Source organism: Heterodontus francisci, chromosome 31 (genome assembly GCF_036365525.1).
Source record: "Heterodontus francisci isolate sHetFra1 chromosome 31, sHetFra1.hap1, whole genome shotgun sequence".
Classification (NCBI taxonomy): domain Eukaryota; kingdom Metazoa; phylum Chordata; class Chondrichthyes; order Heterodontiformes; family Heterodontidae; genus Heterodontus; species Heterodontus francisci.
In genome coordinates this window covers 19089255-19115463 of record NC_090401.1, presented here as the reverse complement: position 1 = coordinate 19115463, position 26209 = coordinate 19089255, and the positions used below count along the sequence as shown (strand labels likewise).

The 26209-nt window shown below is 42.9% G+C and overlaps 1 protein-coding gene across 1 annotated transcript in view; it reads right to left on the bottom strand.

Moving 5' to 3' along the window:
• Positions 1-25044, bottom strand: part of mtf1 (metal-regulatory transcription factor 1) — a 125901-nt gene extending 100857 nt beyond the window's left edge. Inside the window, exons 1-3 of the mRNA XM_068011153.1 lie at positions 24997-25044; positions 21429-21908; positions 2292-2530 (exon numbers count right to left, since the gene is read on the bottom strand). Coding sequence (XP_067867254.1) covers positions 2292-2530; positions 21429-21872 — 683 coding nt within the window. The 5' untranslated portion in view covers positions 21873-21908; positions 24997-25044. The remainder of the gene's footprint in view (positions 1-2291; positions 2531-21428; positions 21909-24996) is intronic.
• Positions 25045-26209: the final 1165 nt, after the last annotated feature.

Genomic DNA, 26209 nt, shown 5'->3' with positions numbered 1-26209 from the left:
GATACTGAAGCAGTCCGTGTAGAAATGCAGCAAGACCTGGACAAATAATATTTGCACCACACAAGTGCCAAGCAATGGCCACCTCCAACAAGACAGAATTTAACCATCTCCCCTTGATCTTCAGTGGCATTATGATCACTGAATCCCCCACTATCAACATCCTGGGGCCACCATTGACCAGAAACGGAACTGGAATAGCCATATAAATATCGTGGCTGCAAGAGGAGGTCAGAATTGAGGAATCCTGAGACGAGTAACTCGCCTCCTGATTCCCCAAAGCCTGTCCACCATCTACAAGGCACAAGTCAAGAGCGTGATGGAATACTCTCCACTTGCCTGGATGGGTGCAGCTCCAACAACACTCAAGAAGCTCGACACCATCCAGGACAAAGCAGCCTGCTTGATTGGCACGCCATTCACAAACATTCACTCCCTCCACCACTGATGCATAGTGGCAGCAGTGTGTACCATCTACAAGATGCACTGCAGCAATGCAGCAAGGCTCCTTAGACAGCACTTTCCAAACCCACAACCTCTACCACCTAAAAGGACAAGGACAGCAAATGCATGGGAATACCACCACCTGCAAGTTCCCCTTTCAAGTACACAGCATCCTGACTTGGAACTATATCATCGTTCCTTCACTGTCGTTGGGTCAAGATCTTGGAACTCCCTTCCCAACAGCACTGTTGGTGTACCTACCCCACACGGATTGCAGCAGTTCAAGGCAGCAGTTCACCACCACTTTCTCAAGGGCAATTAGGGATGGGCAATAAATGCTGGCCTAGCCAGTAATGCCCACATCCCATGAATGAATTAAAAAAAAAACTAGTCAGGTGGGCAAATGGAGTTCAATCCAGAGAAGTGAGAGGTAATGCATTTGGGGAAGGCCAATAAGGTAAGGGAATACACGATAAATGGTAGGATACTGAGAAGGGCAGAGGAACAGAGGGACCTTGGAGTACATGTTCACTGATCCCTGAAGGGACAGATAGATAAAGATGGTCAAGAAGGCATCTTTTCTACCTTCCAATCCACTGGAACCTTTTCAGAATCTAGTGAATTTGGAAGATCACTACTGATACATCCACTAGCTCTACAGCCACCTTTCTTATAACCCTAGGATGTAGGGCAGGGGATTTAATCAGCTTTTAGTTATATGAATTCCTAACATTTTTTACTTACCAATAATTACTTTAAGTTGAGGCCGAATATCAGCCACGTACTGAATGGCAGAGCAGGCTCGAAGGGCCAAATGGCCTATTCCTGCTCGTATTTTTTAACATTATTTTGACTAGACCCTTGGTTCATCACTATTCCTGTTTTTTTGTGCCTTCTATTGTGAAGACAGACAAAAATATTTGTTTCAAGTCTCTGCCATTTTCTTATCCTCCCATCATACTTTCTCCTGTCATTGTCTTTAAGGGACCCATGTTTAATTTCACTACTCTTCCTTTTCACAGACTTGCAATCTATTTATTTCTGGCCTGATTACTTTATTCTCATTCTATTTTTCTCATTTGTCATTTTTTCGGTTACCCTTTGCTGCATTCTAAAATTCTCCCAATTCTCAGGCTTCCCAAGCTTCTTGGCAACACTATAAGCCTTTTCTCTTAATCTAATACTAGTCTTAACATCCTTGGTTAGCCATGGATGAGTCACTTTTCCACTGAGTTTTTATTGCTCAACAGAATGTATTTCATTGAGAAATATTAAATATTTCTTTAAAATTCACCATTGCGTATCTGTCATACCTTTTAACTTAAATTCTCAATCAACCTTAGTCAACTGGAGGAGGAAAAAAAAAGAAATTCTGACCAGGGACAAAATAAAAGTTCCTGTAAAGAGGAGAAAGCACTTGCATTTACAGTGCCTTTCATAATCACAGCCATTCCAAAATGCTTAACAGCCAACGAAGCATATTTGGAGTGCAGTTACGGTTGTAATGTAAGCAACCAATTTGAACACAGCAAGTCACACAAATAAGGAGATGTGACCAGATAATTTATTTTACTTATGTTGGTTGAGGGATAAATGTCAGCCAACTTCCAAGTTTTTCTACAAGCAGTGCCTTAGGACGTTTTATGTCCATCTGAGTGGGCAGACGGGCCTCAGTTTAATGTCTCATCCAAAAGATACACTTCACTCAACACAGCACTCCCTCAGTACTGCACTGAAGCATCTGCATAGATTGTGCTCGAGGATCTGGAATAGGACAAACCCAATAGGACCTGCTGACTCAGATGTGAACATTCTATTACGGAGCAATGGTTGACAATAACTCAACTTACCTATAGAGAGTGTTAAATGCTTTTTCACAACCCTGCACATCACACTCAAATGGCTTTTCCTTGGTGTGGACTCTAACATGGATTTTTAGGCTGTAAGAGGTGAGAAAAGCCTTGCCACAGCCCTGTTGGTTGCATACGAACGTATATTCACCACGGTGAGTCTTCTGATGTGTCCGCAGGTTCCCTGCTGTGCTGTACGTACGTGGGCAGCCTTCAAATGTGCACTGATATCGTTTTACCTTGGGAGCAAAAAAATTATGTTAAAACATTATATTTTCCAGTAGGAGCTTATTCAATCAACCTCTGCAGTGGTCTAACTTGCAATGAATCAATCAGCTTTAAAGTGATGTCAAGGTGCAGCAATTGAGGAAGTAGGCTAAAATTCAGGACTGAAAGTTACAGATTTTGATTCCAATATACAAACTCATGCAAATGGAGGGCAAAGAATATGCAACTGCCCCAGGTAGAAACAATCAATGCAAGTAATCTCAAAGACATAACCACCGAAAACATTCAAACAGCTCCAATCAACAATCAAATGCAGCAAAATATCAAAACAAGATAAAGACTGAAAAATAAATACATGACTATCATGGTGCATCCAAAACTTTGTTGCCCTCATCGTGTACGCAGTCACTCACCAATCACTTCTGTCCTTGCTGGCCGACATTAGCTCCTGGACTGCCACCAACCATCTCCAATTCAAAATTCTCATCCCTGTTTAAATGTGTCATAATCCTCCCCTTCCACCCACAATCTCCAACCCCACCTTCGATCTTTCTTCTAAGTACGGCCTCTTATCTATTCTCTCTCCTACCCACCCTCCATCCATCCATCCATCCATCCTAGCATATGGTTCAACGCCTAATCCCCTCCTCCTACCCCTTCATCCCATTTGGTGGCCCTGCCTTCAGCAGATTAGATTCCATGCTCCGGAACTCCTTCCCTAAAACATTTCGTCTCCCTCCTCCTTTAAAAAAGGTCCTTAAATCCCCGATTACCTAAGCTTTTAGACATCCTTCCCAATATCTCCTCCTTTCACTCAGCATCCATTTATGATTGATTACTCCCAAGGTACATTGGGACATTTTTCTACATTAAAAGGCACTATGTGGAAGTAAGCTGTTGTGCTCGGTCCTTAATCTTATAACCAAACCAAGCCTGAGTCAACAGTGCTTCATACCACAGACATACAGTACGGTAAAAAAATTTAGAAACAAGGCAATGAGTTACAATACAAATCAATGAGCAGTTCAACAATAGGAGGACTAATTCTTGGCCAGTTTGTAAATAGAAATCACAGTGACATACAGAATTAAAATACAATACAAAATTAAACTTAGTAAATATTCTACAGTTGCAAGAAACTGTAGGCTGGATATTCCCACGGGCTTAAGGAGCCCAACACTGGGGGTCCCCAAGCCCAAACCCGCCAGCAGCAGGAACATCTCAGCAATCTCCCAGGATGCAGCCTCCTAATTGGCAGTCTCTGAGCTCGCTGTCCAATACAGGATGGGAGGCAAACTCCCAATGCTGCCAGCCCTCTGGTGCCTCAGCAGCCCCACTGGAAGAGGTGGGGGCTGCTGAGGCAGGTCAGGGACAGCAATGGTGCCTCAACTTGGAGGCACCCTGAGGCGTTCAGGTAAGTCAAAAATTCTCAGGGCGAAGCAGAGAATAAATCCTTCTGCGTGGATCCTGTGGGCTGTAAGCCTTTCCTACCTGCGGTCCCATCAATGGGGAACGGAGCCTCTGGCTCCGAAGACACCCCCCCACCCCCCCTACCCCACCCACCCTGCACAAAGAGAGGCTGCTCCAAGACTGGCATTTCTTCAAAATCGTCCATAATTGGAGCCATAACTCCAACTTTCGTGCAGCCGATCCACTTCACAGACTGCCCCTGGGAAAGTTCCCCAGCGGCGGGAATGCTTCGGGGAGCCATCCCAACACTACCCCCTATTTTCCCAGCACCATCTCCCCTGCCTCCCAGCTCAACACGCCGCCAGGGAAATTCAGCCAAGTTTCTAAATCATTTACTTCTAAAGGACCAGGCATTAAAATTGTAAAGTGCCTTAGGATGTCCCAAGGTTGTGAAAGGCACTATAAAAAATAAATAACTTGGATATTGGACGACAGAGTAAAATTTCAAACTTTGATGATACCAAAATTGAAGGTGTGGCAAACAGAGAGAATGATACCTATCAACTTCAACAGGGGAGCCGAGGGGTGGGACTGACAATATAGCTCCATGAAGAGCCAGCATGGACTTGACAGACCGAATGGCCTCCTTCTGTGCCATAAACGACTCTGACTAACAGCTGAGGAACTTGAACTAATTCATAAAACAAAAAAAAAAAAAGAGACAAGATGATCCAGTTCAATTTAATAAACAGCTTTCTCCCCCATCTGCCATTCAAATTAAAAGACCATCCCATGCTGAATGAACAAGACATTCCTTCCATTTAAATCAGAAGTCAATCATAACCAACCACAAATCATACTGGTGCCTTAAATTTTCACCACATTTAAAGTTTACCTGTAAAATGCTTAAGTTGGATTTTTTTTGTGCTCAAAAGGAAGAGGAGTTCATACATGTGGACATACTCCCAGAATAGAATTCCCTCTATTTGGCCATACCAACTTCAACAGTTGGTTCAACCATCAGTCGGCGCAGCTACTTCCCACACAAAGATATATTCCATCTTTATTAAGGCTAGCTTTATTAAGGTTCCAAATCACAGCTTATAGGCAGCTTAGTGTTGCAAATGTGTGCCCACAATTAATCAAAAGCAATCTTAGTGCAATTCGAAGCTTTATCTTTAACACAGCATCGGCTGAATTTAAACCTGATGCAGACCAGAGATCCCCATAATTAACAGTTTCACTTTCAACTCATTTCTACTTTCCTTCCAATTCCACTCCAGAATTGCAGAACGTAATTTAAGAATACATTTCAGTCCAGTACTAAGGAAGCGTTGCATTGTCAGAGAGGCAACTTTTTACATGAGTCATTAAAGCATGGACCCAATTGTCAGCGCGAGTGGGCACAAGGGAACCCACAAAATCCCCAGAAACAGCAGGGTGTTCAAGTCATCAGTCATGGAGCACAAAAACAGGTGCTTCGGCCCACTTTGTCCATGCTGGCCATCAAGCACCGATCTATTCTAATCCCATTTTCCAGCACTTGGCCCGCAGCCTTGTATGCTATGGCATTCCAAGTGTTCATCTAAATACTTAAATGTTGAGGGTTCCTGCCTCTACCACCCCTTCAGGCAGTGTGTTCCAGATTCCAACCACCCTCTGGGTGAAAAAAACCTTTACTCAAATCCCCTCTAAACCTCCTGCCCCTTACCTTAAATCTATGCCCCCTGGTTATTGACACCTCCGCCAAGGGAAAAAGTTACTTCCTATCTATGCCCCTCATAACTTTGTAAACTTCAATCAGGTTCCCTCTCAGCCTTCTCTGCTCTAAGGAAAACAACCCTAGCCTATCTAGTCTCTCAATAGCTGAAATGCTCCAGCCCAGGCAACATCCTGGTGAATCTTCTCTGCACCCTCTCCAGTGCAATAACATCCTTCCTATAGTGTGGCAACCAGAACTGTACACAGTATTCCAACTGTGGCCTAACCAGCATTTCATACAGCTCATCATAACCTCACTGCTTTTATACTTTATGCCTTGGTTAATAAAGGCAAGTATCCCTTATGCCTTCCTAACCACCTGCCTTCAGTGATCTATGGGCAAGTACACCAAGGTCCTTCTGACCCTCTGTACTCCCTTGGGTCCTACCACCCATTGTATATTCCCTTGCCTTGTTAGTCCTCCCAAAATGCATTACCTCACACTTCTCAGGATTAAATTCCATTTGCCACTGCTCCGCCCATCTTACCAGCCCATCTATATCATCCTGTAATCTAAGGATTTCCTCACTATTTACAAAACCACCAATTTTCGTGTCATCTGCAAACTTACTAATCATACCTCCTATATTCACGTCTAAATCATTAATGTACACTACAAACAGCAAGGGTCCCAGCACTGGTTCCTGCTGTACACCACAGGCTTCCAATCACAAAAACAACCCTCGACCATCACCCTCTGCCTCCTGCCACTAAGTCAATTTTGGATCCAATTTGCCAAATTGCCCTGGATCCCATGGGCTCTTACCTTCCTAACCAATCTCCCAAGTGGGACCTGATCAAAAGCCTTACTGGAATTCACAGACTACATCAACTGCTTTACCCTCATCGACACATCTAGTCACCTCCTCAAAAAATTCAATCAAGTTTGTTAGACATGATCTCCCCCTGACAAAGCCATGCTGACGATTCCTGATTAATCCCTGCCTCTCCAAGTGGAGATTAATCCTGTCCCTCAGAATTTTTTCCAGTAGTTTCCCTATCACTTGTTAGACTCACCAGCCTGTAATTACCTGGTTTATCCCCGCTACCCTTTTTGAATAATGGCACCACATTCGCTGTCCTCCAGTCCTCTGGCACCTCTCTTGTGGCCAGATAGGATTTGAAAATTTGGGTCACAGCCCCTGCTATCTCCTCCCTTGCCTCACCTAGCAGCCTCGGATACATATTACCTGGGCATGGGGATTTATCCACTTTTAAGCCTGCTAAAACCTCCTCCCTTTCAATGCTAATATGTTCAAGTATATCACAATCCCCCTCCCTGATCTCTACACCTACATCGTCCTTCTCCATAGTGAACACAGATAAAAAGTAATCATTTAAAACCTCACCTACATCCTCCGGCTCCACACACAGAATGCCACTTTGGTCCCTAACGGGCCCTACTCTTTCCCTTGTTATCCTCTTGCCCATAATATACTTATGAAATGCCTTGGTATTTTCCTTTATCCTCCCCTCTTTACACTCCTAATTACTTTTTTTTTTTTTAAAAAGTACCCCCCCCACCCAACACTTACTATACTCCTCTAGGGCCTCATCTGTTTTCAGCGCTCTGAATCGACCATAAGCTTCCTTTAGTTTCCTTATCCAATCCTCTATATCCCTGGACTTGTTGGTCCTACCCTTCACCTTTACGGGAATATGTTGGCCCTGAACTCTCACTATTTCCTTTTTGAATGACTCGCACTGGTCTGATGTAGACTTTCCTACAAGTAACTGCTCCCAGTCCACTTTGGCCAGATCCTGTTTCATCATAAGAGCAAAATACTGCAGATGCTGGAAATCTGAAATAAAAACAAGAAAAGCTGGAAATACTCAGCAGGTCTGGCAGCATCTGTGGAGAGAGAAGCAGAGTTAACATTGCAGGTCAGTGACCCTACATCAGAACCTGTTTTATCATATTAAAATTGGCCTTCCCCCCAATTCAGTACCTTTATTTCCGGTCCATCTTGTCCTTTTCCATAACTACCTTATATCTTAGAGTTATGGTCACTATCCCCAAAATGCTCCCCCACTGACAGTTCTACCATTTGGTTTGGGGGGAGCAGGGTGGGACAGAGAGAGGGAGGTGTAGACAGGTGGAACACATGCCCATTTACCCACCCAACCATCAAAATCCTGGGACGGATGGGAAGGTGGTGGTTACCACTGACCAGAAACTTAACTAGACCAGCCACATAAATATTGTGGCTATAAAAACATGTCAGAGGTCGAGAATTCTGTAGTGAGTAATGCATCACATGCCACTCTCGAAAACCACCAAAACCAGTGCATTGGTCAAGCATCAGATTTGATGCTTGTGGCACTTTGCTGTGTGGAAACTGACTACAATATCTGCCAATGCAACTGTGACTATACTAAACTAATTGCTGCACATCTAGTGAATTACATCAGCTTGAGAACATGGCAGGTTAACATACAAATTCAATTTCTTTTCTTGTGCTGTCTGAAAACTAGGAGAACAAAGCACACGAGTCAATTCAGTAAGCTATTGTGGTAACAAAGATTTCTGCTTGATCCCTCAGCAAAGCGACATGATGATATTGTGCATATCAAGTTACATTAGTGAGCAGGAAGAGGACCTGCTTACGGGAGTGACATTCAGTGCTGAAGTTAAGAAAATATGTAGAGTAAAATTTAAGAGCCTCATACTTTCTATATAAAAAAGTGGGAATGAATCTTAAGCTTTTATTTTTAAAAAAATCAGTATTATATTGCCAAGTGCTCAGGCTACTTGAGAAACAAATTAATAAGTAAAACAGAATCTTCCTGTAATCGACTTAATTATTCCTAGTAACCATGTACTCAAGCCATTCACTAGAGTAGCACTACTTTTTGATTGCACTAAAATCTGGATCTTGCCCAACAGAAAGGAAGCCGATTTCCAACAGTACAAAATTAACATGGCACTAAGAACAGAGCTCAGGGCTCATTATGCTCAGACACCATGAACCACTCGTTAGATTACTGGAAGTGAGTGCAAAGCTTGAATCCTTGATTTACTTGAAAATGAGCTCCCGTTGGGAATATTCCCATTGGAGCACACACTTTTAGTGCAGTTCTGAATAGCTGCAGGCAATGCCAAGATGACATTGAGGGCAGTGTGCAGAACACTATTTTTATAATTCTTCATGAATACTCTGATTTAATACTAGTCAATCATGACAGCACTACCTTGCTTCAGTGATATATTGTATGGAATTTACATGAATATTGAACTAGCACGCTGGTAATGTGTTGCTCTGATTAAAGGTAAGCAAGGAATTGGTTTCTACTGTCTTCAGTCGTGCGTAAATTTTCCTTTATATGGTTTGGGGTGGGGTGGGGTGGACCAGGGTGGGATGAAGAGAGGGAAGTGTACAGACAGGCAGAACACATGCTCATTTACCCACCCAACCATCAAATTCCTGGGACGGTGGAGAGGTGGTGGTTACCACTGACCAGAAACTTAACTAGACCAACCACAAATATTGCGGCTACAAAAACATGTCAGAAGTCGAGAATTCTGTGGTGAATAATGCATCTCATGACTCTCCAAAGCCTGTCCACCATCTACAAGGCACAAGTCAAGAGAATGTGATGCAACACTTGCCACTTACTTAGATTAATGCCGCTCCGACATTTAAGCAGCTCTAAATCATCCAAGACGAAGAAGCCTGCTTGATTGGCACCCCATCCACCGCCTTAAACATTCACTTGCACCACCACCAGCACTCAGTGACAGCAGTGTGTACCATCTACAAGATGCACTGCAGCAACTTGTTGAGGCTCCTTCGCCAGCACTCTCCAAACCCGCAACGTCTATCCCCTAGAAGAACAAGGGCTGCAGGCACATGGGAACACCATCACCTACAAGTTCCACTCTATGTCACACACCATCCTTAGCTGGAAATATATTACCACTCTTTCATTGTCATTAGGTCAAAAACCTGGAACTCCCTCCCTAACAGCACTGTGGTGTACCTACACCACAAAAATTGCTGCAGTTCAAGGCGGCAGCTCACCCCTTCTCAAGGGCAATTAGCGATACGTAATAAATGCTGGTCTTGCCAGCAATGCCCACATCCCATAACGAATAAAAATATCCCTGGGTGGAATTTAGGGCTGAAGATAAATAGGACTGAAGCCCAAATGCATCTTCGTGGTGCCTTTTTATTGCAAGTCTAACCAAAAAGAACAGGAAATAAACACTGTGCCAATTCATTTTTACTTGAGGACTTCAGGGAAAAAAAACTCAAACTACATAAAAATTGGAGGTAAAATGGCTGCATTGACCAGGAATGGCCAATATCTTTGTGTCACTTCGTTGAGTGGCATTGAACCACAAGGAATTATTTGCTGTTTAAATCCACATTCCCGCCAAGTTATTGTTTGCCTCCTTGAGAAATAAGTAAGAGGTTTGTGTTCCTAATCGGATTTATCCACCAATGTGACCAGTGTCACAAACAGCCCATCCAAACCTCCTGGCTCACAAAATCAAACTGAACAGATCAATGAATAAATTGAAGTAAATATCAAACAGAGTTAACTGAACTTCGAAAACTACAATGTGGCCATCCCAATCTTAAAAGACAACACTTTATTTTACTTCTCCCTCCCCCTTCTATTACACAGGTCACTGGGTCAGCACAAATGGGTTCCACAAGTGAATAAATGAAACTCAAAGGATAACAGCTCAAAATGTCATCCAACATCTTAAAACACAATGGGCAAGATTCTGCTATAAAGATAATGGTGAGGCTAATGATCTTTCCTTCTCTTCACTTCACTTTCTGTACCTGATTTGACATTGGAGTCACCATAAGGTCATAAGAAATAGGAGCAGAGAGTAGGGAATTTGGCCCCTTGAGCCCGCTCTGCCATTCAATAAGATCATGGCTGATCTGATTGTGGCCTTAACTCCACTTTCCTGCCTGACCATCATAACCCTTTACTTCCTTATGGATCAAAACTCTGAATATATCCAAGATTGAATTAGACAATGACCCAGACTCCACTGCTCTCTGGGGGAAGAGAATTACAAAGATTAATGACCCTCAGAAGAAATTCCTCATCTCAGTCTTAAATGAGACCCTTATTTTGAAACTGTGCCCCCTAATTCTAGATTCCCCCACAAAGTGAAACATCCTCTCAGCAGCTACCCTGTCAAGTCTCCTCAAAATGTTATGTTTCAATAAGATCACCTTTCATTCTTCTCTAAACTCCTATGAGTATAGGCCCAACCTGTTCAACCTTTCCTCGTAAGGCAACTCTTCATTCCAGGAATCAACTTAGTGAACCTCTCTGAACTGCCTCCAATGCAAGTATATCCCTCCTTAAATAAGGAGGCCAAAACTATATGCAGTATTCTGGGTGTGATCTCAGCAATGCCCTGTACAGTTGTAGCAAGACTTCCCTATTTTTATACTCCATCCCCCTTGCAATAAAGGCAAACATTCTATTTGCCTTCCTAATTTCTCGCTGCACCTGTATGCTAACTTGTGATTCATGTAGGACACCCAGATCCTTCTGAACTGCAGCATTCTGCAGTGTCCCTCCATTTAAATATTCCACTTTTCTATTCTTCCCACCACAGTAGACAACCTCACACATTATACTCCATCTGCCTAATCTTTGCCCACTTAACTTATCTACATCCCTTTGCAGATGCTGCATCCTCATCACAACTTTCTTTCCTATTTATCTTTGTATTGTCAGAAAATCTGACTACACTACACTCTGTCCCTTCATCCAAGTCATTAATATAGATTATAAATAGTTGACGCTCCAGCACTGATCCCTGTGCTAGCCGAGTTACAGTTTGCCAACCTGAAAATGACCTATTTATCTCGATTCTGTTTCTTGTTAGTTAGCCAAACCTCTATCCATGCTCATATATTACCCCAACATCATGAGCTCTTATCCGATACACTAAACTTGTATGCGCTATCTTAAATACCTTTTGGAACTCCAAATACACTACATCTCTTGGATCCCCTTTATGCACCCTACTAGTTACATCCTCAAAGAACTCTAATAAATTTGTCAAACATGATTTTACTTCCACAAAACCATGTTGACTCTGCTCAATTGTAATCTGTTCTAAATGTCCTACTACTTACTCCTTAATAAGGAATCCAACATTTTCCCAATGACAGATGTAAGGCCAATTGGCCTTTAGTTGCCCGATTTCTGTCTCCCTCTTTTCTTGAACAGAGGTGTTACATTTGTGGTTTGACAATCCACTGGGACCTTTCCAGAAACTAATGAATTTTAAAAGCTTGTGACCAATGTATCCACTATCTGTGCAGCCACTTCTTTTAAGACCCTCGGATGCAGGCTATCAGGTCAAGGGGACTTGTCAGCCTTTAGTTCCATTAGTTTTCCTAGTGATTTTTCTCTAGCGAGTGATTCTTTTAAGTTCCTCCCTCCCTTTTGCCTCTTGATTTTCTTCTACTCAAGGTATTTTGTGTGCCCTCTTCCATTAAGACGGATACAAAATACTTGTTCAAAGTTTCTATTACCTTGCTTCCCAATATTAATTCCCCAGTCTCAATCCTCAAGAGGGACAAATGTGTTACTTTCGCGACTCTTCCTTTTTATGTACTTGTAGAAGCTCTTACTGTCTTTTTATATTTCCTGTTTGTTGACTCAACCCAATTTCTCCCTCTTTTTTTTTTAAATCATCCTTTGCTGATTTCTAAAGTTTACCCAATCTTCTGGCCTACCATTAATCTTTGCAGCATTGTAGACCTTTTCTTTCAACTCAATACCATCCTTAACTTCCTTGGTTACCCACGGATGGTGCATCTTTCTCAATGAAATACATCTTTGAGAGTTGAAATATCTCCTTAACTGTCTGCCACTGCTTCGCTACGTGTTACCTTTTAACCTATTTTCTCAGTCCACTGCAGCCAACTGTCTTCACACCTTTGTAATTGCCTTTAAGTTTAAGACACTAGCTTCAGACCCAAGTTTCGCACCCTCATGCTAAATATGAAATTCTATTGTTATGATCACTCTTGCCTAGGGTATCCTTTACTATGAGATTAAATTAACCCTGTCTCGTTACACTTCTGATACTTCCTGGTTCAGACTCAGCTACTTAATGATTCTTCATTCTAATTGGTTAAGGAGATGGACAGCTGCTTGCCTTGTTCACACATGTCCCGAGAGGGGTGCTGCACTATTTGGCTGACAAGAACAGTTCTGATGAAAGGTCATCAACCTGGAACGTTAACTCTGCTTTTCTCTCCACAAACACTGCCTGACCTGCTAAGGATTTTCTGTTGCAATAAGTCAGTCTGTGTAAACGTAATGTCAGCCATAGCTCAGTAGTAAAACACTTGCCAGATAAGGTCGTGGGACCAAAAAAAACCCCAGTCCATGAAACGCGAGAACAAAATCTTTGCCGACACCCCAGTGGTATACCTGGAGTGCTGCACTGTCAGAGATGCCATCTTTTGAATGAAACATCTGCCATCTCAGATGACTCATTTAAATACAACTTCACCAAAATTGAATGCATTCTGAGTTACATGGTATAATGGTTCCGTAACAAAATAGTGCATCCTTGACTTAGTGTGAGCAGCATAAAGATGATTAGCTTTATCATAATCACGCAGTAAAATTGAAAAACGTAAACAGTTCCTTGCTCTTTGATACACAGCGGCACAGTGGGGCAGTGGTTAGCACCGCAGCCTCACAGCTCCAGCGACCCGGGTTCAATTCTGGGTACTGCCTGTGTGGAGTTTGCAAGTTCTCCCCGTGTCTACGTGGGTTTCCTCCGGGTGCTCCGTTTTCCTCCCACATGCCAAAGACTTGCAGGTTGATAGGTAAATTGGCCATTATAAATTGCCCCTAGTATAGGTAGGGAAATATAGGGACAGGTGGGGATGTGGTAGGAATATGGAATTAGTATAGGATTAGTATAAATGGGTGGTTGATGGTCGGCACAGACTCGGTGGGCCGAAGGGCCTGTTTCAGTGCTGTATCTCTAAACTAAATACAAAGCTATATATGAACGCTCTGGATGTAGCATACTCACAAAACACTGGGTATAGTACTCAAGGTATATTGGCTATCTGCAAAATTACACATACTGATTGCTTGTCAGGACTCATTTCACAAAAGCAGTAATCCAGACAATGTAAATTCAATTTAAACACAACATATGCTGAACACAGAATTCTCTCATAGCCAATCCAGATTATTTCTCCAAAGGCCTGCAGGAAATGCGCCATATATCTAGGCTAAGTGTGTTGAGCTTAACAGCTGCCTTTTGCAATTACAATTGCTACTGACAGAAAACAGAACAAAATCCTGATACAAAATGTATTTTGTAGATACTATAATTATCAAAGGCTGCAATCAAACTTCAGGGTATCAAGTGATGATTGGTGATGAGCTTTATTCTTTTAGTTCAAGGCAGCACCGAACCCCATCATTCAGATACAAAACAACCAGCATCTCGGAAGTGGCTGCAAATCTGTCAGGCCTACAGCATGTTAATGCTTTACAAAATCACTCAGATCAGATAATCTTTTGTAAAGCTGCAATTTTACTATTACGGTGAACAAATTGTATGGCTTTTTCAAGAACTTGCATTTAAGTAGTACCTTTAAATGTAGAGAAACATTCCAAAGCATTTTAGAGGTGCAAGGAATTAACACCAAGTGAAATATCAGGAGGTGATAAAAACCCAGATCGAAGAGCTGACTTTGAAGAAGAATCTTAAAGGAGAAGGGGGAGATTTAGGTAGGGAATTCCAGCGATTGGGATCTAGGCAGCTGAAGGCACGGCCACTAATGGCAGGATGGAGGGCTGTAGGTGGTTACAGATTTGGGAGGGATTAAGTCATGGAGAGATTTTAACAGACATGAGAATTGTAAGTTTGTGGCTGGACCCAGAAGGTCATACAGGCCAATGGAGCTAGATGTGAGGGGACAGCATGAAATGGTGAGGGATAGGATTATGGACAAGAGTTTGAATGCACTGATGTTTATGGAGGGTGGAAAAAGGGACAGCAGCCTGGAAAGCACTGGAGTAATCAAGTCTGGAGATGACAAAGGTATCAATGTGGTGTTCAGTGTCAACTGGATACTGAGATGGGCAACACCACAGGCGAAAGTGGATGGTCTTCATGATGAAAAGGATCTCGTGTGAGAAGGTCAGCTCAGGATTGAACAGGACATCAAAACTGTTGACAATCTGGTTGCCCAGTTAACAGTGGCAGTGGCTGGGGAAGGGACTGAAATCAGTGGCAAGGGCATAGAATTTTTGGTGGGGCCTGAAAACAATGACTGCTCATTCCAATGATCAACAAGTTATTGCTTAGCCAATACTGCACAATAGACAAACAGTCCAACAGCACAGAGGCAGGATAAGGTCAAGAGATGGTATAAAACTCAAGCCAGGTATCATCGATGTACATGTGGATGCTTTGAAGATTTTATTGAACACATCCCAAAAGTCCCTGCACATGGCACATTAATACACAATCACACACACTAAGTGTAACTCTTGGAGGTAGTTCTACACACCTATTAAGCTCCCTGTTCATAACCTTACTCATATTTCATAAAATGAATTCCACTAAGCTAAATATACTGGCTTGAAGTTACAACACAAGATACTCACTTACCTGAGCTCACATTAAAAAATGGCCACTTAGGCAAGGTATCGGAGGTGACTGGAACTCGTGGATCCTTCAACAGTCTCACAACTCAGCAGAGGCAGGCAGAAAAGTTGGAGGGATTTTTTTTTTTTTTAATTGCTAATTGATGTTCAAGATACATTTAGCTTAGAGTTTCCTTGAAACAATCTTTTCTGCATACATTGATTCCAGTGATGTAGTGCCAATTTTCAAAGTGGATCCACTGTACATGCAGACAAAAGAGATGATGTTTCCACTTGGGGAGTTGAAAACTAGGGGTCATAAATACAAGAGAGTCACTAGTAAATCCAATAAGGAATTCAGGAAAAACTTCTCAACCCAGAATGTGGAACTCATTACCGCATGAAGTAGTTGAGATGAATAGCCTACAGGCAATTTTTTTTTTTCATTTATTCATTCACTGGATGTGGGCATCACCAGCAAGGCCAACATTTATTGCCCACCTTTAGTTGTCCGTGGTGGGGAACCACTTTCTTGAACCACTGCAGTCCATATGGTCAAGCTACTCCAACAACGATGTAAGGTAGAGTCTTCCAGGATTTTGACCAGCAACAATGAAGTCGCCATGATATATTCCAAGTCAGGATGGTGTGTGACTTAGAGAGGAATTTGGAGGCAGTGGTGTTCCCATGTGCCTGCTGCCCTTGTCCTTCTAGGTGGTGGTGGTCACTTAAAGGAAAGCTAGCTAAGTACAGAAGGGAGAAAGGAATAGAAGCTAAATTGATAGGGTTAGATAAAGCAAGGTGGGAAAAGGCTCATGTAGAGCATAAACACTGGCACAGATCAGTTGGGTCAATTGGCCTGTTTGTGTTGTAAATACTGTGTACATCAGGGATTGAATTTCTTTCCCAAAAAAAAGGGCTGCATTTGGTGTCCTAAAAAAATAATTTGTTTATATTTCATGTGGCGTACTTTACAGCATAACTTCATAATACACACACACGACTTCTTGATATATATAAAAAAAGTTATAACATTCTCCCGACAACTCCATGATGGTAGCTGATCAGTACAGACCAAGAAACCCACTCACGAACATAAATGATCTAGAACAAGCAGCTAACTACTAGAAGGCATCCTCCCAGTACCAGTTACTAGAAAGCACCTGGCCACAATCAGCAGTCATAACAAACCATCCACTGAGCCAACCACCAAACATCACCCCTCCCATCAACAGCAGATAGTCAAAATACAAAGTTAACCATCCATCATAAGCAGTAAGTCCACTGCCAAATCATCAGCCAGCCAGCTCAGTGTGCATGCCTTGCTGGCTTAGATTCCTGTTGCTTGCAGAGCTATACGCATGATTGAATTGGACTGCTGTTTCAGTTTTTACTACAGCAGTAACCCATTAGGAGATGGTAGGATTCCGAGGGGTTTGGGCAGGACTGACAGGGATCTCTGGCATGATGAGCAGCCAATCAACCACTGCTTCAAGATCCCTGGATATGAGCATACACTAAACTAAAATTTAACATAGGTACACACTGCATACCCTTCACTACATCTGACTGAAATCTCCTACTTCACAATTGTGTTGCAAAACATTCTGCAAAGATCAGATATTTTCATTTAAAATCGTTTAAGTAATGAAACTATACTAGAGTACAGTACTGAACTTCATTCTAACCACTAAAAGCAGTTCAGGGAATCAATTATCTACCTTGAACACATTACAGCAGTGGTAATTACACTTGTCATTCCACAATTATAGCTAGCATTGGTACCAAGAGAATGCAACAACTTTAAAGGAATTTAATAAAAATAAAATACTGCAGATGCCGGAAATCTGAAATAAAATGAAATGCTGGAAATACTCAGCAGGTCTGGCAGCATCTGTGGAGAGAGCAGAGTTAAGGTTTCAGGTCAGTGACCCTTCATCAGAACAGCTAAAGGAATTTAATGCTGTCAAATGGCCTGTTGACTTTACATACACCAAGCAATTCTTGATTTGGCAGTGCTAGGGTCATAAATGCTTATCCATTCACAGGAGCAAGACAGTTCAACTAGGCAGTGACTTCTGGCCACTGGCTTCTGCTACAACTCCTGCAGTTTCCAATAAAATAAGGTTATGAGGGCGGCACAGTGGCGCAGTGGTTAGCACTGCAGCCTCACAGTTCTAAGGACCCGGGTTCGATTCTGGGTACTGCCTGTGCGGAGTTTGCAAGTTCTCCCTGTGTCTGCGTGGGTTTTCTCCGGGTGCTCCGGTTTCCTCCCACAAGCCAAAAGACTTGCAGGTTGATAGGTAAATTGGCCATAATAAATTGCCCCTAGTATAGGTAGGTGGTAGGGAAATATAGGGACAGGTGGGGATGTGGTAGGAATATGGGATTAGTGTAGGATTAGTATAAATGGGTGGTTGATGGTCGGCACAGACTCGGTGGGCTGAAGGGCCTGTTTCAGTGCTGTATCTCTAAACTAAACTAAAATTAAAAAAAACCAAAATGAAACAGGTGTCAACTCCAGATTACAAATCATAAATGTCTACTGTTGCACTGGAATGAAATTATTGTGGAAATCAAAGCTCAGACGAGTTACTTCTTTATGATTTATGTCACCCAAACTAAACAAGATCACTGCCTCATATTTGTTGGAATGAACATAGTGGGCAATAAATTAGACAGAGAAATTGTGCATTGATTTTTTTTTTTAAAAAGAGCTGCACAGAATGGATTCAAGTGCAACCACATAAAGACCACATAATTTTTGATGGAAAACACTGCCCAAGAAATAGAGACAGAGGCAAGATTGGGCTTCTTTCAGGGTGGAGGATGCTGAGGTCAAGTGAGAAATTTAGGGATCTGCCAAAAAAAAACACACCAGAACCAAAGCAAACTGAAATGTCGAAAGCTCATGTAAAGTGTACAATACAGCTGGGTTCTGCAGCAACAGGCTTACAAAACAAGCATCTACTGTGGCTGAAATTAAAGAGATGGCCACATACATAATTATGTATAGTCTAGTACCATATCATGGAATCGTTACAGCGCAGGAGACAGCCATTCAGCCCATCACGTCCACATTGGCTCTCCGAAAGAGCAATTCACTCAGTTCTTCTCACCATAACCCTGCACATTCTTCCTTTTCATATAACAGTCTAATTCCATTCTGAATGCTTCAATTGAACCTGCCTCCACCACACGCAGGCAATGCATTCCAGACCTTAACCACTCACTGCACAAAAAAGTTTTCCCTCATCACTTTTGCTTCTCTTACCAAATACTTGAAATCTGTGCCCGCTCGTCCTCAATCCTTTCACAAGTGGGAACAGTTTCTCGCTATCTACTGTCCAGACCCCTCATGATTTTGAACACCTCTATCAACTCACCCCTCAGCTTTTTCTCCTCCAAGGAAAAACAGTCCTAACTTCTCCAATCTATCTTCATCACTGAGTACTTCATCTCTGGAACCATTCTCGTGAATCTTTTCTGTACTCTCTCTAATGCCCTTACGTCTTTCCTAAAGTGTGTTGCCCAGAAGTGGATGCAATACTCCAGTTGAAGCAGAACTAGTGTCTTATACAAGTTCAACATAACTTCCTTGCTCTTGTACTCTATGCCCCTACTAATAAAGACCAGGATACTGTATGCTTTATTAACCATTCTCTCAACCTGTCCTGCCACCTTCAATGACTTATGCACATATACGCCTAGGTCCCTCTGCTCCTGCACCCTCTTTAGAATTGTACCCTTTATTCAATATTGTCTCTCCATGTTCTTCCTATCAAAATGAATCACTTCACATTTCTCTGCATTGAACCTCATCTGCCACCTGTCTGCCCAGTCCAACTTGTTTATGTCCTTTGAATTCTACACTATTATATTAGAGAATATCATTGAAGGAGTCATCACCTGATTATGAGGGCTCCAATAATTGCAAAACAGACTAGATATGGATTCTTTAAATGTTTCCGTCCAATACTTGACATGAACAGTTAACCATCACAACATTTAAAGAGTATTTATACATAATTTATGCTTTGATCTTTTAATTAATTCCCTCTCCTCCAGAGGACGTCAACTCTTGCTAGGGAACAGTTCCATAGTTGCCAACAACTTCAGCAATTCATTCCATGCTTCATGTAAGTAGAAAGTTAAAATAGACAATTTGCCTGAACAAGTTTGCTTGATCTTATCCATCCAATTGCCACACAACCCCTGCACAGCAGGAAATAACCAGACAGCTTTTAGCAGGGGCCTTGGTTAAACGTTTCCCTCTCCCTATCCTAGGACACTAACACCCCTACTATTCACTATTTCAATCAATCGTGCACTTGTAAAAAAAAACTGCTAGTTGTTAGATTTTACTGGAGGAGATTAGCTGTTTACCAGAGATGCAAGTTTGTGTGAAGCACAAGGTAATCTATGTGCCTCTAACTTTGACACCAACACTATTGCTTCCGCAGGACTTGCCACACACCAGATATCTCCTCTCCAAGTTTCTCTACTTCAGATGGTGGTAAAATACCATTTTATTTGCCACCAGCACTTTGGACATCCACAATGACGAATAAAAGCATTGCCTTGTAGCAAGTGAACTCACTGTTCCTAACTATTTAAACAGATTCGCAGTCTGCCCTTTCAAATAAAATATTAGCTCCAATATCACCGTAGCTGCAGGACATAGGAACACAACCTATTATCTTTAAATCCTTAAGGAATGCAATTTTTAAACACAGCACAAGGTTTCAGAGCTCCAAGATGCAAACTCAGACATAATGCAAGTTGTTGTAATACAATCCATCCAAATACAGAAATTTGAAAAAAAATTACCATTGATATGTAAGTGTTGCAAGTCAGATAACTAACTTCATGAGTAACATTTTGCAAAACAATGCTTGTGATATGCCAGTTGGCATTTTTCTACCAAGTTTTTTTAAAACTCTAAACCTGGACATAAAGATTTAAAACAGAACTGAACAGTTAGAAAAAGATAATATTCAGCTTACAAAGGTTGTGGTGTGATTCCACAGGAAGAGACCGTTATCATGACAACACATTGGCTTGGTCTGGCAGGTATAACTCTGCCTTGCCTTTCAAAGGTTAGCAGTGGCCACTTTTGTATAGCTAACCACCAACACTGCACTCAGACTTTAGATAAACCATTTTTTTCTGATATCCCAGATGGTATTTTGTAAGCCAAGTACTTGCTAGCTTTCCTAGCCACAATGTAACAAGAGTTCGCACAAGTTCTCTTTTCCATGTAACCATTAACAACACATTTTTGTAGCATTCCTCACATGCTGGAAACAAAGCTTCAAAGTGCTTTATATTACAGAGGGGAAAAAAGTTAGCATTCGGCAGAAGGAAAAGGAATATTTAGTGTGTTAAAGTGGGATAAAGGCCTGCTACCTGACTCGAACCTGACGGGACGTGTCGGGGTCAGGTCGGGTTACACTTCCAGGTCCGGCATTCGAGCTCGGGTCAGGCCGGACACGCTCTATCACAGGTAAGTGGCTCCAATGTTAATTTAATTTTTGGACTAGAAAGGTGGTTTTGCTACAGTTCTTTTAAGCTTGTGCAGATCAGCAACAAATTGAAAAACGGAAGGTAAGTTAACTGACAGTCAGGTCAGATCGGGCGTGGGGAAAAAAAGGGAAGAACTCGGGCTGGGTCGGATGTGGTTCTGTCGGGCTCGGGTCAGGGTTTTTTTTTTGCAGACTTGAGCAGGCCTTTAAGGCAGGATCCTAAAGGCACAGCCAAAGAGGAGGTGGTGAAAGACAGAAGAAATTATACAGGGAGTTCCAGAGGACAGGAGTGCAGTGATTGAATCAGGTAGAGTCATAGGAGTACAAAATGAAGAGCAGCCCAGTTAGAAGAGATGGAAAGGTACATGTGGGGACAAGAAAATAGATGGAAGGCTTCGACAATATCACGAAGGTAGAACGGGGCGCAACTATAAAGCAGTTTGAAATTATGATCATTTTGAAATGAACATTTGTTAGGCATGACGGACCAGTGGACTGGGAGAGGATTGAGAGCGAGGGTCACAGGAGTGAGTACTTTACGCAGGCACATTTTGATTAAAAGGTAACAAGAGCATGTTAAATTGCTTTTATTGTTTACCTCTTTAACCTTGGTTTCGGGACACTCTGACTGCAGGGTGAGTGTGGCTCCCTCTATGTTCCTGGGCATGGGGGTGGATCCAGGATTGATGGTAAACTGAATCTGATCAGGAGAAATGGTGTGATGGACGTACCCCTGCGACATTCCATCAGGATCTGATATCAAATAAAAGTTGTCCTCTCCGCTCTCAGATAAAAAAGACACCAAGTTATTATTGTTCCCTCCTTCATCTTCATCTTCCTCTAGGCCAATTGGATCCTGTTCTATTAGGACAGTTGTCCTATCATAAATGGTCCCAGAGGAAGAGGACACCAGGCCATTTTTACCAGAAAATCCCATCTTCTCCTCTTCGGTCACCTCTTCTTCATCATCTTCTGTTTCATAGTACGTGACATTGTTATTCTCAGATACAAGCTTGCTTTTTTCTGGGTCATTGTCGCCCATGTTGTATTCTGGATTACGGCAGAATAGTGGAATTTTCTGGATGGTCATGAAACAGACAGATAGTGAGAGTTATTAAGATAGAAAAAAATACACAATATCAGTTTTCTACAACAGGAAAAAAAACTTGCATTTATATAGCACCTTCATGACCTCCAGACATTTCAAAGCACTTTACAGCCAATGAAATACATTATAATAATATCTGCAATTAAAGTAAGAAATGCAGCAACCAATGTATACACCGCAAGCTCCCACAATGTTATAAAACTGCAGAAAGTCGATGTGAGCAAATATAGTCATGTGATACAAGTCACACAAATTCAGCAGGTCCTGTGTTTGATTTCCAGTCTGTACTGAGATAGCTGATTTCAGCAGGAGCACTACAACTCATCTCAGCACTCCTAAGCCTAGGGTACCCATTCTGATCACAGTAAACTGACCCTGCTGGAAAGTGCAGGGTGATGTTATGACCTACACATAGGCACATTTATGAAGTGGTCACTCGTGCAAGACAAGAGGCCAGCTGTCGCCAAAGGACTGTACCCCAAATGTCAGCACCTCAGGAGGAGAGGAAGAGGAAAAAACTGGGAAAAACAAAGCATTAGAAACTTGGATTCTCACTGCCATCGCAGACTGGATTTTAAAGCTCAACAATAATGCAAGGTCATTCCAAACAATGTGCTCCAGATTAATGTATACCTGATTAGGGTACAATTCCCATCCAAGAATGGCAACAGATCAAATTGTATTCTATTACATAGTTTTGAATCCAAGAATAAAAGACATGTTAAAAAATATTACTAACTTGGATTACTTGGCACACAGCAATATAGTTAACTAACAGCCCAATGTTACCTCAGTTGGGAGCACTTGATACAAATTTGATAAATTCCAAGCAGACAAAATTCTGAACCATCAAATGGACCAGGATACAAAGATTGGCCATGAATGAAACACTGATCCAAGCTTAATATTTCTAAGGTTTGCAAACAATGAATCAGCATTTAAATGCACCATCTCGACCTGGCTAGGCAAGATCTAAACCAGGATGGTAACTGCTAATTACGTTCACTTGGTAAATGCGATTTTAAGATATTATATATGTATACACATTGCAAATTTACATCCAGTGAATATGAAATTTTGGTTAAACTAGACTCAAAGAGTCTACAAAGAACACAGATGTAAAAACAAATCGTGCAATGAGCAGTTTATTAAGAAAAATGGCACAGTGGATAAATTGTGATGCCTTACTGAGCCACATTGCTCTAGGAGGCCCCAGATCTTTTCTTATTATTCATTCTCAGCATGTGGGCAGTAAAGCATGGTTACCCGACCTCGACCAGACCCAACATGTGTCAGGTCTCTTCCGGGTCCAGCATTCAGACTTGGGTCGGGCTGGACGTGGACAGTGTTGCCTTGCTCCAGGAAGTAATCATCAAATGAACATTCAGGACGTCAAGGCAGGCAACATGCAGTCTGGACTCTGCATTCTGCAGTAAAGCCTGGCTACCTGACCAAACCCGACTACATGTGTTGGGTTCAGGTCAGATCAGGCATTTTAAAAAATTAAAGGACTCTGGCCTGGGTCGAGTTTGGGCTGGCTGCTGTTGGGTCGGGTTTTAATTTTATACACGACCCAGGCTTTAGTGGGATCATTGGCAAGGCCAGTATTTATTGCCCATGCCTAGGTGCCCCAAGATGATGGTGACAGTCACCATCTCGAACAACTGCAGCCTGTTATTATTTGCAGCAGTTTGGTACAACTGAATAGCTTGTTTAACAATTTCAGCAGACGGTTAACAGTCAACTGCACTGGCGTGGGACTGGAATGACATAGGAAAGATAATAGATTGCCTTCCCTAAAGGACACTAAGGAATCAGATGGGCTTTACGAAATCAGTTAGGCATTAACAATCCGATAATTTTATGGCTGCTTTTATGAATACCAGCTTAATAATGTCCATATTTATTCAAAAAAACTGGTAGAATTTGATCACCCATTCTCTGGATTTCTAATCAGTGGAAAGAGGAGAGTGCAACAACAGGCTTCAGTGTCATTAAGGGAGCAGGAGGGATGAAAGCAATCAGGGCTTTAGTGTTTAGGCTGACAAAAAATGTTCAAGGTGGGATACTGGTGAGCTGCAATAATAAACATTTCAATTTTAAATTTCTTACACCAGTGTTCAAATCCCATTACTGCCTCACCCCATCTTATCACTAGAAGCTCCTCCAGCCCTACAACCCTAAGAGCTCTATATTGTCTACTTATGGTCACTTGTGCATCTCCCAGTCCCTTTGCCCTACAACTGCCTTCAAGTGTTTAGTTTCCATGATCTGGAATTCTTTATTTTTATTTAGAGATACAGCACTGAAACAGGCCCTTCGAGCCACCGAGTCTGTGCCGACCGACAACCACCCATTTATACTAATCCTACATTAACCCCACCATTCTCCTACCACCTACCTACACTAGGGGCAATTTACAATGGCCAGTTTACCTGCAAGTCTTTGGCTGTGGAAGGAAACCAGAGCACCCGGTAATGTTGCATGTACCAGTCACTGCCTGAAGATAAAGCCTTGCTCCTACTTCCTAAAGCAGATTTTAGCGTTACGAGGAGATGGGTCAACACAAACCTCACATAATTTAAACAAGGAGATTTGCTTTTTATAAATGTCGAGATTCCCGCCTCAGTAACTGTGGCAGAAGCCCCGATCTACGAAGGCAGGACCAGGTGAGATAGGGGAGGAGTCACAAAATAAAGTACAGAGACCAGGGGGGGGGGGGGGAGGGGTCACAGAGACCCGGGGGAAGGGGTAAATCTGTAGCTCAATGGGAACTAGAAACTGACTCCAGCCCACGGTTCCTGAGCCCCGAGCCAGGCTGGGAGGTGGGAGAGCAAATCAGCTGACTTCCCCCACTCCTGTCAAAGCGGGTCCCGGTCGCTGTCAAGCCGGGCCCACCCCACAAGCCACAACTCCCCAGGTCCGAGCCCCAGCCGCACTGTCAGCCCCGCGCATTGGTGGGCTCTCTGGAAGATGAGGCCGGTGACCTGTCACGAGAGACCCGGGACCTAGGCCTGCTGCCGCCACCAGCTTGTCCTGCTCTCACCCTGAGCTTTACCTGCGCTCTCAGCTGCAGCTCCGCCAACAGCCACCATGGCTCTCCACCCCGCGGCACGCCGGGATTGCAGCGCTAACCCCGCCCCCAACACCTATAAATAATTAACAATAAAAAAAAAATCTATCCTCCTCCCACAACTCTCTGCTAACCATTTCACCAACAAAACAGACCAACAGTGCCGAGTTTTATAAGGAATTTTAAAAAGCAGTTAACCCGGTTTCCCCAGCGACGACACCTCACAGGCCGAGGTCAGAGCTAACGTCATCCCCTGCTCCACGTGATCCGTCGCCACGCCTTGCAGTGGCTGGGGGCGGAGTTTTCCAGAAAGTTCAGGTACATTCTCCCCAGTGTTGGCCCGGGGTTTTCCCACGACATGATCAGGTGGTTCTGTTCATGGCAGGGCAAGGAAAGTTTTTCTCCTTGGAAATCTGTTCAACCCCATCCCTCATGTACTTACAATTATTGACTTATTGTCCTTTAATATTGTGACTCTCCATAATTATAGAAAGCAATGATTAGCTCCCCAAACTGTTCATTACTCTGGAAGGCCTACCCTGATCCATTATCACCATTGGATGCGACGTCAGCCTTCTCATTGTCTCTGCTCCCCTTACTCACTCACACCTACCTCCCGCTGGACTGGCAGCACTGGGTTCTCTCAGGTCCAATCCTAACATTGTCATTAAACCTTCCATGACAGCGCTTCTGATATGTCTTCCCTTTTCCTCAACCGAGCATTCCCCCACCCCCCGCCCCACTGTGGTTGACGGGACCCTCAACCGTGTCTGGCCCATTTCCCGCACCTCTACCCTCACCCCTTCCCCTCCCTCTCAGAACTGCCACAGGGTTCCCCTTGTCCTCACTTTCCACCCCACCAGCCTCCACATCCAAAGGATCATCCTCCGCCATTTCCGCCACCTCCAACGTGATGCCAATACCAAACGCATCTTCCCTCCCCTGTCAACGTTCCAAAGGGATCGTTCCCTCCTCAACACCCTGGTCCACTCCTCCATTACCCCCAGCACCCCTTCCCACGGCACCTTCCCCTGCAATTGCAGGAGGTGTAATACCTGCCCATTTACCTCCTCTTTCCTCACTATCCAAGTTCCCAAACACTCCTTTCAGGTGAAGCAGCAACTTGCTTGTACTTCTTTCAATTTAGTCTACTGTATTCGCTGCTCACAATGTGGTCGTCTCTACATTGGGGAGACCA